This window comes from Choristoneura fumiferana, chromosome 12, assembly GCF_025370935.1.
Source record: "Choristoneura fumiferana chromosome 12, NRCan_CFum_1, whole genome shotgun sequence".
NCBI classification, from domain to species: Eukaryota; Metazoa; Arthropoda; class Insecta; order Lepidoptera; family Tortricidae; genus Choristoneura; species Choristoneura fumiferana.
In genome coordinates this window covers 6,505,472-6,517,767 of record NC_133483.1, presented here as the reverse complement: position 1 = coordinate 6,517,767, position 12,296 = coordinate 6,505,472, and the positions used below count along the sequence as shown (strand labels likewise).

Sequence of the window (12,296 nt, the reverse complement as noted above, 5' to 3'; positions counted from 1 at the left end):
GAAATTGGAGAATCCCTTTTTATAATTAATGGTACAATAATGACATCTGATTGTATAGGTACTATAGTTCTGTAAAACCTAACCAAGAGGGCGGCAAAGTTTTCTTCTGCCACGGGCGGCTGATACACCCACGCTACGCAACTGGGTATGTACCCCCCACAGACAATGGCAGAATGGCACCCAAGCGCAGGACCCTAGGGAGCGCGGCGCAAGCCGGTACCCTACATACTTTATTTTTTATGCTATCTATGTGGCGCAGACTCGCACCCCGGCGTCTAAAAATACTTGACAGCCTTGTCTAAAACCTTTATCGCTACCAATGATATTAGGTCCATATTATAAATATCATTGATCGCTACCTATGGCAAGGCGAATACGTATTTTGCGTTTTCTTCACCTGTCTAGGCATTTTAGAAAAAAGATAATAAATAATAAACAACAAAACACAATTTTAATTATTGATCTATTTACATAAACAAGATTGATAATTTACTACAGGTTCCTGGATTTACTTATGCAGCACCCACAAGTCGTTGCTCGCGTTTTCTGAGGCGACGCTCGCGTTCGAATTCCTTCATGCGTAGAACGTAACTGTGAAGAGAACGTAAATTATTTTTAAAACCAATAAAGTCAAAGTGTTGTGTAGGACATTATAACAAAGGATGAAGGTTCCAAGAAGAAGCCAACTATTCGCCGACTACGATAGTCTTTGTTAACGACTAGTCGGCACATCTACCACATTACCATACGATAGATGTCTAACATCTGCAGGGCTACTACGAAACTTGAAACTCGAAGTTTGTGTAGTGCGTTCCCTCTGACACCTACCTCTATATATTACTAGCGTTTACCCGCGTCTTCGCACGCGTATATCTTTAGATACAGCAGTAGAATTGAAATTCCGGAATTTTATATTAGCCCATTATAATATTAGTAGGATTTAATACAAGAGAGAGAGGGACCGAACTTCACGAACTTCGAGTTTCGTTAGTAGCCCTGCTGGAAGTGTGGTAAGTAAACTTGCTTTGATGATGAACTCTGGTTGAAGTCGAAACGCGTCAGTGTAGTGTGGTGGTGGTGCTAGTTGTGTTTGTATGATTTGTCTGTGTTCTTAGAGTGTGCAGGCGGAGCAGCTACATGAACACACATTTGTTGCATAGAGATAGTTATCATAAGTCGTGGGTAAACAAATTATTTTTAGTTCATTGTTTTAGACCAGATTTAAATAATACTGAAAATGTATTAAAAAAATGTATGTAATTAACTTTTTTAAGATTATATTTTGGGGTCAAGCCCCATAAATTAGCGGCGCTTGCTTTTGAAACAATGGGGCCGTAGTCAACAGACACAAAAAAGTTTTAAAAGACTTGTCTAGGAGGTTAGTTTTGGCCTCGAGGGACTCTAGACTAGAGCTGGCGGTTATCTCGCGCAAAGAACAGGGATAGCTATACAAAGAAGTAATGCGGCCTGCATTCTGGGGTCCATGCCTGTGATGTCTCTTGACAACATGTTTGCCTTATAAAATAATGCTACCTAGAAGTTAGTTAATAATTGAATTAATAATATTGTAAATCTGTTGAAAAAAATATATTTATTTAATTACTCCGTAAGAGTTAAATATTTAGATAACTACTCTTAGTACCTGCAGCTGAGCAATAAGTGCTAAGTGCTATATGTAAGAGTGTCAAGAGGATGGCCCCAGATAAACCTTACTTCAGTTATCATGGCAGAATACCTTTAAAATAACTGAAATATTTAGAGCCTATAAAAATAGCAGCATAAAACTAAAACATACATTTTAAAATATTCTAAAAATAAGCAAACCCTGAATATGTTTTGCATGAAAATGCTACATTGTGCACTTACAGCCTTTGACAGTGTGGGATCATGACATGACATTACCAGTATGGTGTAAACTTTTTGGTATTGCAGAATCAAACTTTTTAAAGACCCCAGCAAAGAGGCAAAAACAAAAAAAAACTGTCAGTATCAGAATAGTAATCATATTATTATATGTTTCAGAATATTCTATCAGCATTATAACAAAATTTCAATATCATTGTAACTTAAATAATCATGTCAGATCAAGTGGCTCAATTTAATAATAAAAGAAAAAGTCAACAAAGGCTGACTGCATTGGTACAAAATCATGAAATTTTAGTTGTAGACCTAATGCTGGTTTCACTTGCAGACCAAACCGGGAACAGTATGGTACTGCCTCTAGTGAAACAAGTATAAGATTATAAAAAAGTATAAGAATATATTATAAATACCATCTAAAATGTAACAACAACCACACAGGTAACAACATCCCATTAATTATAGCTATTGCTAGATACAGCCCAAGAGGAACATGTTCCAATTAGCTAGAAGGTAACCCAACACTCACTCTTGGTGTTCACAGTTCAGGTAGTTATGTTTTTCATGGGCACACTTGTACAACATTGGCATCTTGTTGTATCTGCATATTTGGTACTCTAATAAATGATCAGCACAAAAGTCGCGAAATTTAGGCGGGATTTTTGCTGAGATAAGGGCTTCTTGGCTTACTGGCATCACTGTAATGACAAATAGCAAGTTATGAGCCTAACCTAAAGGAAACAATTATATAATAGCAAAAATACCTTTTACTTAATAATCACAAAGTATTGAATAGTTAAATTCACGGTCCGTTCTATAAAATTTGATCGTGTTACTGGCATATTCGAGATAAATACCTCGTTGTTTTCGTTCAAACTCAAATCCAGCTTGCGGGTCAAATGTTGGCTTATCATCCATTATGAGGCCTACATCGCGCGCATTTAAAGAACCCATTATTTGACCCATTTTGTTTAGCTCAGCCTGAACTGAGTGGCCTTTTATGCAATTATTATAACTTTATTTTATTTTAGTCGGTCTAATTTTATTTTGTGCCTCACACACACACACACAAAAACAGATTTACGAACTACAACAACGGGTGAGAGTGATTGGTATTGGTTGGTTGGATTGACGGCTGGCAGGCTGGGCAGCAGGGCTACTACGAAACTTGAAGTTCGTATCGTACCGTCCCTCTCGCTCTCGTATTAAATAGTATATGTGCCAGAGAGACCGCACGACACGAACTTCGAGTTTCGAGTTTCGTAGTAGCCCTGCTGGACTGGAGTTGACAGCTTGCGCAGTCAGTGCACAGTGTGACCAGATGTAATTTAATGAGTTTGATTGATTTGCTCGTATTCGTAAGTGTACATAAAACTGCTAAACGCCACTAAATTATTTAAAATTGCTTGATTTATTCCGTATTTTCCTTAGATTTCCATTAAAATTACAACATTCCTTCCTTCATTTTGTAATTTTCTTCCCTTCCTTAGAAAGGGTGGTATTAATGTATAAGTAAATGTTTTTTTCGTTCTTTTTTGCATAGACTATATTTAACATTTGCATAAATAAAATTAAATACCAAACTATATATATATCAACAATGTTGTGTAAAAATTTGCCCTTCAAAATACAGTTGAGTAAATTTCAACTTTAAGTAGTTTAGTCTGCTGCCTACGAATAATTGTCAAGAAACGTAACTGCTAAAAATTAACGCTTCAATCGATTGTGTGTGATTCCCCTTGTAGCATTTACGCAACAATCTAACAGCAATGACAACGTAACGTAACATTCACACTCTCCCATACACAAAGCTTGTCCGCGATTGGCCCGCGTAAGAGTCGGGGGCTACTTACTACGAAACTCGAAGTTCGTACCGTACCGTCCCTCTCGCTCTCGTATTAAATAGTATAAGTGTCAGAGGCACCGCACGACACGAACTTCGAGTTTCGTAGTAGCCTTGCTAGTTGGCGCGATACAAAGTTCAAATTTCGAACATCGGTCGGAATATAGAAAGCTAAACATACCGTCTATTGACTCTTTTGTAACTTTCGGTGGAGTATGGAGGTAGATATAAAAATTACTTGTGTTGGGGTCTATGTTATGAGGGCAATTCCTCTCCATTTCGCCATCTCAAAAGCTGTTAATATCACTTAAAATTAGATAATGGATACATAACAAGATACAAGAAGCACAAATTTAACTATATTAAAAACTATCGGAAAGGGTACCTACGGGTAAGGATTTCTTGCAATGATAATACGAAGCTAAGCAAGAAAGCAGGGTACCGTTTTAATTTTTTCATTTTATTTGCAGAAATGTTTTTATTGCGAAAAAACTGATACTCTACTAACAATTGTGAAAGACATACAACTGAATATAAAAATTCAAGACCACAAAAAGGTAGGCAAAATAAAGTCATGTCCTTTCAGCCTTCCTTGTCAGAAATGAGTGATTTGAACTATTTACTTTTTCAGGATATTGATAATGAAGTGGATATTCTGTCAACCATGAACCATCCCAATGTAATACAATTCTACGATTGTTATTATACAGAGCATTATGTGATGATATCAATGGAATATGCTACGGGGGGAAATCTAGCAGAACGCATGTATCAACGATATCCAAAATTAGTAAAACAACAGGTATATTTTGTATTATTTGTATAGTACGGATTCTGCAGCTAACGTATGAATATTAGTGATGTAACGAATGTCATTTTTTGAACATTCGCGAACGCGAATGCGAATATTCAGTTTTCCTTCTGGCGCCAATGAGGGCTATCGCGTATGAATTCGTCGCTAGCTAGGCGCTAGTGTAGCGTGAAGTCTCCAAAATGTCAAATCTCATAGTTTTTGGGTGAGCTACGCGGGTTTATTTATAATTAGAATAATTTTGTGAATATCTGTGAATATGTTGCATTACCACAGAATAAGTAATAGTACAAACCTGAAATTAATTATGGCAATTATGCGTTACGAAGCAATGAATGTCTCTGTTTTGAGACAGTTTTGTCTTTCGGAAACTTTTGTCCTCCCTTTTTTCCGAACAAAACGGGACTACGCAACACTGTGGTTGCTCGATATTTTTATAGAACGGTTTTAAGGTGTATTAAATATGATTTTAATCCACTTCGTTTTCACGCCCGTAATAACAGACTTTGAAAGCCACACTTAAAAACCTCACGCAACAGTGGCGCCATCTAGAAAGACAAATAAAACCGGCCAAGAGCGTGTCAGACACGCCCGAAATAGGGTTTCGTAGCCATTACGAAAAAATTAAGAAATATTTTGTAATGTTTTCGGAATTTTGTACGGAATATTTCCAAGTTTAGGTATATTTTATACCTTAGGCTGCTCTTTACTCTTAAACTACTAATAATTCTCAAGAAAACTTAACCGTTATAGTTTTCCTTGTAAGTTTGATATACTTACTTTCCACCATCCTGAATTTATTCAAATTATTCCACCCACCGGTTTAGATTTTAGAGGGGGAGGGGGGACGCTCGATTTTAATGAAAATTTGTACTTTAAAGTTTAATATTTTGCAAACAAATCACTGAATCGTTTTACCTACCTATTCAAAAGACTATACCCCACACTACAAGGTTGGATGAGAAAAAAAAAATCACCCCCACTTTACGTCTATGGGAGGTACTCTAAAAAATTTTCTTTCAATTTTTTATTGTACCATTTGGTCGGCACAGTTTACATATATATTCGTGCAAAATTACAGCTTTCTAGCATGGATAGTCCCTGAGCCAAGCCGCTGACGGACAAGCAGACAAACATGGCGAAACTATAAGGGTTCCGTTTTTGCTTTTTTGGCTACGGAACCCTAAAAACGATAGCCCTCATTGTCTATGGCAGCAAGGCTACTACGAAATTCGAAACTCGAAGTTCGTGTCGTTCGGTCCCTGACACTTATATTTAATACGAGAGCGAGAGGGACGGTACGATACTAACTTCCAGTTTCGAGTTTCGTAGTAGCCCTGCAGTCTAGTTCAAACGAAGTGCGTTCCGTTTGTATTTTCTTCCGAGAATTACAGAGTTTATAAATAATTACGAACGCATCTGATTGTAGTGTCATTCCGCTCGCGCCGGTTTTTTCGTAAACAAGTGAATTTATTTTGATGTTTAAGTTAATTTATTTTTATTGTATTAAAAAAACACAAGAAATGAGTGGATTTTGATTTTATTAACTTAGTTCTAATAATTGTATTTTTTTCTGATATTTATTTTCGCAAAACATTCGCAGAAATTTTGCGAATACGAATATGCATAAATATGCGAATATTCGTTACATCACTAGTATGAATTAATAATTTAATTTGTACATTCATCGTTGTCTCTTACAGGAGATCCTTTTCTACGTATCGCAAATATTGCTTGGCGTGAATTACATCCATAGTCTCAAGGTCATTCATAGGGATTTGAAAGCAGAAAACATTCTTCTGACCGGCAAACATGGAGTTTTAGTTAAAATAGGGGACTTCGGTATTTCAAAGATGCTAGCTTCGTAAGTAATCCCTTCCATTGTTGGTGCTCAAATACATTTTTGCACCTTGTTACTACCAGATTAGGTGCAAAAATGCGTAGGTTAGGTAAGTACATAAGTAATTAATTATCCTGTACCAATTCTACTCCTACTAATACTAAATAATGCGGAAGCTTGTAGCATGTGCGTATTTGTTATTCATTCACGTTAGACGGCTGGACGGGTTTAGATGAAATAATAGTATAAAGATAGCTGAACATCTGGAATATAGGATACATCCATCGACATCTACATGTACCTTATGGATCCATCCTGTATCAGAAGTGAAGCCTGCACACCTAAATAGATGGCGTTGCAAGCTCTTCCGAAAGTTTTGTTGTTAGGCAAAAGATGGCGTTACGTTACCATCAATGATTAAAATTTTGCAGAGCTAAGAAAACATCAACGGTTATCGGCACTCCTTATTATTTGGCGCCTGAACTTTGTGAAGGAAAACCTTACGATACCAAAAGCGACGTGTGGGCTCTCGGTTGCTTACTATACGAAATGTGTACTCACAAGAGGCCCTTCGAGTCCGAGGTAAGACAACTATGTCGTCACTAATTTGAAAAAATCTCGTATCTCACTCAAGTCAATATGTCATCAAAATTGACCCTTAAAAACAATGTTCATTAAGTTCACTTGGAAAATATCGATTTTGAAATACCAGCTTTTTTTTAAAAGTGACGATATTATGCTATTTAGTCTGTCTGTCAGTGTGATTATCAAACATACATACATACGCTCGAAAAACATAACCCTCCTTCGGCAGTCGTGTAAAAATATTGGAAACTATTTTTTCTTTTGTCAATCAAACAAAAAGTGACAAAGATGAAGCTTATCAAAGTTCGGGATTGGAGACCCATCATCACTCCGTGCCGCGCATATGTGTCGCATGCTTGACGCCGCGCGCAAACTGGCTGGCTATCTTCATCATAATATAGTAGTTTATGCAACTGTTACGTAATAAGGGTCCTTAAAACACGAGTGTGGTTTTATGAAATGAGGCGTAGGCGAGGATCACACGAGTTTTTCCACTTTGTATCGTTTTGTTTCAGACATTAGTCGGTTTAGTAAAAGCTATAACATCTGAGAGCGTGCATCCAATCGACCTAACGATTTACGAGAGGGGTATGCAGGATCTGATAGACTCTATGTTGTCAATTTTACCTTCAAAACGGCCTACGGTAAAGGAATTGATGGGGAGAGCAATTCTTTTGCCTATGATATACACGGTTTTTCTGGATGCAGGTGATGACGTGGTTTTATATAAAGTTGTCGAGAGGTTTTATTAGGATGTCTGCATTATTATGATCATTGAATTGTATGAGAATTTTATCAGTTTGACCAAAATTAATACTGACGTAGCCCAGTTCGGCTGATTATTTAACTGTATTCATTATTAAAATAAAATGAGTTTATGTGCAGGATACATTACCTACTGTAATTTTTTGATAATTTTAAGTGACAGTGCAATGTAAATAAATGAATGAATAAAGTATTTGATGGTTTTCTTACATTTTTCACTGACATAACAGTACTATTAGTTCACCAATGCATTAAGTATTTAAAAAAAAAAATTTTTTGAAATGAAACTACTTTTTATGACTGATGAATTTATTAAAAGAAAATTCGCTGATCAGAAAATGTGTATGTGTATCTGTTCTTTTGCCAAATAAGGTTTGATTTTGTGTAGTATCCACCTTAAAAGCAATAACCATAGTCTGTTCTAATCAGCTCAACTCGGCACAAGTAATATTAGTAAAACTTAGTTTATCTTTTCTTACAGCTAAAAATCATAGTTCAGTATTTTCATTGGCCATTTGTCTGGTCAGTCTCCATCTCCTCATCATTTTCTTCTGAAAAAAAAAAACGGAATTAAACTTGGCAACATAAAAAATAGTGTACTGTACAGGGAACAGAAATTTAATATTGTTGCTATTAATTTATAGTTGATACTAGCTGTTGCCCGCGACTCCGTCCGCGTAGAAGTATGAAAAATAGTTCTCAGAATGTACCAAAATACTACTAATACAAATAATTTACCGAATATAAACAAAAAAATCATAAAAATCGGTCAAGCCGTTTCGGAGGAGTTTGGTCACAAACACTGTGACACGAAAATTTTATGTACTTATTATTAGATTTAAAATGGAAAAATAATTAATTTGCAAATCTGTATGAAGAATTGGTTGCTAATGACAAGTAAAGTAAATCAGCACAAATCCAGCTTCTTATATTTCTGATTATGAAGTCACTTGACGTAAAAATTTCAGCTGCAATGCAATAAAATATACACCAATGAAATTATTAGTGAAAACTGTTTTGTGTAGGCACCAACAACAATGATATAAGGTATATTATGATGCACCATCCCGCATTCACAGGATAACTCCTTCATCCAGGTAACACTATGGTGATGGAATCCTGTGGAAATGTTGTTTCATTTATTTTATACCATATATAACATTTCATAATATTGCACATGACAGTTACACATATACAGTTGGAGTAAAAAAAGGTTCATCACCCAAAGATCTATTTTCCTTTGCTCAGTATGAGCGCTAATCTGCTTTACTGATTGAGTAGGACATCAGGTGACCATAGCAACCCTATAACTACACCTTGGCATGGCACTGACAGTTAAATAGAACATTATTTGATTGAAACTTTTATAAAGTTGTTTATTAAAATAAAAAGGTTTTGTATTGATATTAAACTAGATATATGTTAGAGATGTATACTATTCTGATCCTTGTTATCATGTCAAGTAAGTATAATTTGATATGCACTTGTCTACTTAGTACTTTGTTTGGGGCTATGACTTTGTAAAGGAATCAATTTAATAACTGACGAAGTTTTTCCCAGCCCCACTGTACATCTGGCATTAAAATTTAATATTAGTTTACTTGTAAAAAATTTAAATTTTCGCTACATAACTTTCAGTAGGTAGTTAGGTTTATAATATTTTACTGTTCCTCCAAACTACAATCATTAGACAATAGACAGGGTTTACTTTATGTGTAGCTTCATAAATAAACTGGAATCAATGACTTTGCTGATCCAAGACATCCATGAAACAAAACAAAAGTTGAATAAAACAAATTGACATCTTACGCTGGCCATTGCTTGGTTGAACTTGTAATGGTTTCTGTCCAGGGATCTGCCCCGACTGCAGCATTCTTGTTAACCTCTCAACTTCTTGCAGCGACGATGCATTCTTTATTGCCTCACGGATTTTGTGTATTTCCTGAGGACTAAGATCTGAAAAGTAGGAAATTCACAAGTTTATCAGAAATTCACTAACAGTTTAGGGATAAGCCATGATTTTTTAACGGGTTCAAAGTCTGATGAGGCACATGTGCCTCATGGCCATGGCCGGTCACACTGGTACATCCATGTGATTCATGTGCCTCATGGCAATGACATCTTATATAAAACATTATGAGTATTTAATTTCATTATTTATTACTGTGGAGAAGTGTTGAAAAAAGCCCTGGTAAAACTTTTAATTTAGACTTGTTTGTGTTCAGTGATACTTACTGGTGACTTTAGAGTCTGGCATATTCCCACCAGGTACAAATGTTTTAGCCTTTCTAGTGATCTCCTTTTGTATTTCCTTGCCTTTTTTACTTTTAAACAAAGTTTTGGCTTCCTCTCTGTCCTTTGCTTTGATCTTTCTGAAATCCAGCAGTCTCAGATTTGGCATTTTATATGCTATGTATGCTCTGAAAAGTCAAAGTGTTTAATTTAATTTTGTCAAGCAATTCCTAGCTTTATTTACACTTTCAATAAGAACATATTTTTACAAACAAAACTTGGAGTGATCACTAGTATATGGAACGAGCATTGATAACTGAGATTATCAATATAGGAACTCACTACCTGTCACAAAATTTTGCCCCATGGATTCCTATGTCTGATTATCATCAATGGCAATGCATCATATCATATGACATTACAAAATAAAAGAAATGATGACAAAAACAAACATCAAAATCTATCTACCCATATCATCAAAAGTAAGAAAAATGCGAGCGAGGATGTGTGCAGGCCAGCATTTGTGATACATGACTTGTTAGTCAACAAACTATTAAATAAATCTTTTTTTTTATTTCTTGTACTATCTATTATTATTATTAAAGCTTAATTTGGGCCAATCAACTATTTTACCGACACTTTGGGCGTTTCCTGCATTACCAAAATTGTCTCTGGCTTTACGAAAAAATTGTACTTCCAACAAGATATTTCACGGTTTAATAGGTTGAACTTACATAGGATGGCATGTACACCATCTATTAAATTACAGAAAAAACATGTTTACTTACAAAAATCTGTAATTGTTTGAAAAATGTCGCGGACAGATTAGTGTCGGTAAAAAAGTTGATTGGCCCATTTATCCATACAGTACAATAACTTTATTTATAAATTATTTAAGTGATAGTTTACTCTTTACTTTAAGGCCCTTATTGGGTAAAAGCCTCCTCCATCTCTTTCCACTTTTGTATGTCTTGAGCAGTGCTCATCCAGTTATTTCCAGCCGTTTTTACAATTTCATCAATCTATGTTTCAAACATACCTGTAATGCTGTTTGTTTGCAACTGGATTGTTCATAAGTGACAGGGTTTTCAGTTTTGACAAAGTTGCTAGTGGGTCCAAATCACCAAGCTCCGTTATGTTATTATTGGACAAAATTAAAGAGTCCAAGTTGGGTAAATATTCTTCCAAGGATTCGCCTAATCGTCTGTAAGATGTTATTAGGGCAGTTTCAGAAAAAGTTGTTGAAGTGACTTTTTTTTAGGTTTGGATGAAATTTCGTTCTCCTACTTAGAATCAGGAGCACTTTTGATTGTAATAGGAGAAGAAAAGTGTCCCAAGATTTTTTATTCCATTATGTTATTGTTCATACACATTTCTATGGCGGTAGTGTAATGGACATCACAAAATTATATGAAAAACCTGGGACACTTTTTCTCCTATTCCAATCGAAAGCGCTCCTGATTCTGAGTAGGAAAATAAATTTCGGTAATCAATTGTAGTGCAAAGTGCAAAAATAATGATACTGTTATACTTACACAATCCTGTTGTTATTTAGCAGTAAGCATTTCAACCTCTTCAGTAGTGGAAATCCATCAAGCTTTCTGATATCATTGTCTGAGAAATCAATTGTGTCAAACTGGTCAAGAGTAGCTCCCAAGTTCTCTATTTGCGGTATTTTGTAACCTGAAAACAGGAGGCAACAAATGTAAGTACAATTTAATTAGCGGGTGAACTATCATTTTCCAGTCCATGCAGTGCCCGGTTTTAGAATAGTACCTACAAATCCGTGTCCCCCGCCCGAGGGTGTGTATCCTAAGAGGCGACTAAGAGAATTGATATGAGTAGGCAGCGGCGTACCCTACTTTTCTATAGCAAACCGAATTCTGGAATCCAGCAACTGTAGTGGATTAATTAAAAGTCCGGTGCCAATGTTACAATAAATAGGATACGAACAAAAAACATGGGTTTGATTTGAAACAATTTGATAACGTCCGTCGGGACTAACCTCTCAAATCCAGTTCGCGATCGCGACATGGATTCATATATTGCATAGAGTTTTGTATAAGTTCTGTTGTAAGCTTCACCATTTTCGAAACTCGACGTCTTTATATAGCACTGTTATTAATTTACCAAATTAAATATTTAGGAAAGCGCTATTATATTCACAAACAACACAAACACCATTTCATGACAGAAAATGAAATGAATGAATATAAAGCCTGACCAGAAATATACGTCTGTCTATTCGCCAGCCATGTTGCGGAACGGAATTAATTATTGGGTGACACTTTCCCGGCCCGGATAATACCGGGATGGAAATACCGACCCTGTTTTTCGTGTACACGCCCGCATAGATATAT

The 12,296-nt window shown here is 35.8% G+C and overlaps 2 protein-coding genes and 1 pseudogene across 3 annotated transcripts; 1 reads left to right on the top strand and 2 right to left on the bottom strand.

The window, feature by feature from the left end:
• Nucleotides 1–429: 429 nt before the first annotated feature.
• On the bottom strand, nt 430–2,958 carry ND-B18 (NADH dehydrogenase (ubiquinone) B18 subunit). The gene is made up of 3 exons (XM_074095104.1): nt 2,718–2,958; nt 2,390–2,558; nt 430–591 (listed from the first exon to the last, which is right to left on the bottom strand). Exons 1-3 carry the CDS (start codon nt 2,824–2,826, stop codon nt 513–515), a joined length of 357 nt encoding a protein of 118 aa, XP_073951205.1. The 5' UTR covers nt 2,827–2,958; the 3' UTR covers nt 430–512.
• A 1,065-nt stretch (nt 2,959–4,023) lies between these two features.
• On the top strand, nt 4,024–7,876 carry LOC141433180 (serine/threonine-protein kinase Nek8-like; annotated as a pseudogene).
• Nucleotides 7,877–7,995: 119 nt separating this feature from the next.
• LOC141433763 (U2 small nuclear ribonucleoprotein A'-like) lies at nt 7,996–12,229 on the bottom strand. Of its 2 annotated transcripts, XM_074095865.1 has the most exons (6): nt 11,942–12,226; nt 11,472–11,619; nt 10,976–11,140; nt 9,940–10,124; nt 9,514–9,660; nt 7,996–8,255 (listed from the first exon to the last, which is right to left on the bottom strand). In XM_074095865.1, the coding sequence occupies exons 1-6, from the start codon at nt 12,021–12,023 to the stop codon at nt 8,209–8,211; spliced, it is 774 nt and encodes a 257-aa protein (XP_073951966.1). In that variant the 5' UTR covers nt 12,024–12,226; the 3' UTR covers nt 7,996–8,208. The 2 variants fall into 2 exon arrangements, with proteins under 2 accessions (XP_073951966.1, XP_073951965.1); XM_074095864.1 differs by lacking the exon at nt 7,996–8,255 and having other exon boundaries at nt 8,995–9,660; nt 11,942–12,229.
• Between the last annotated feature and the right edge of the window lie 67 nt (nt 12,230–12,296).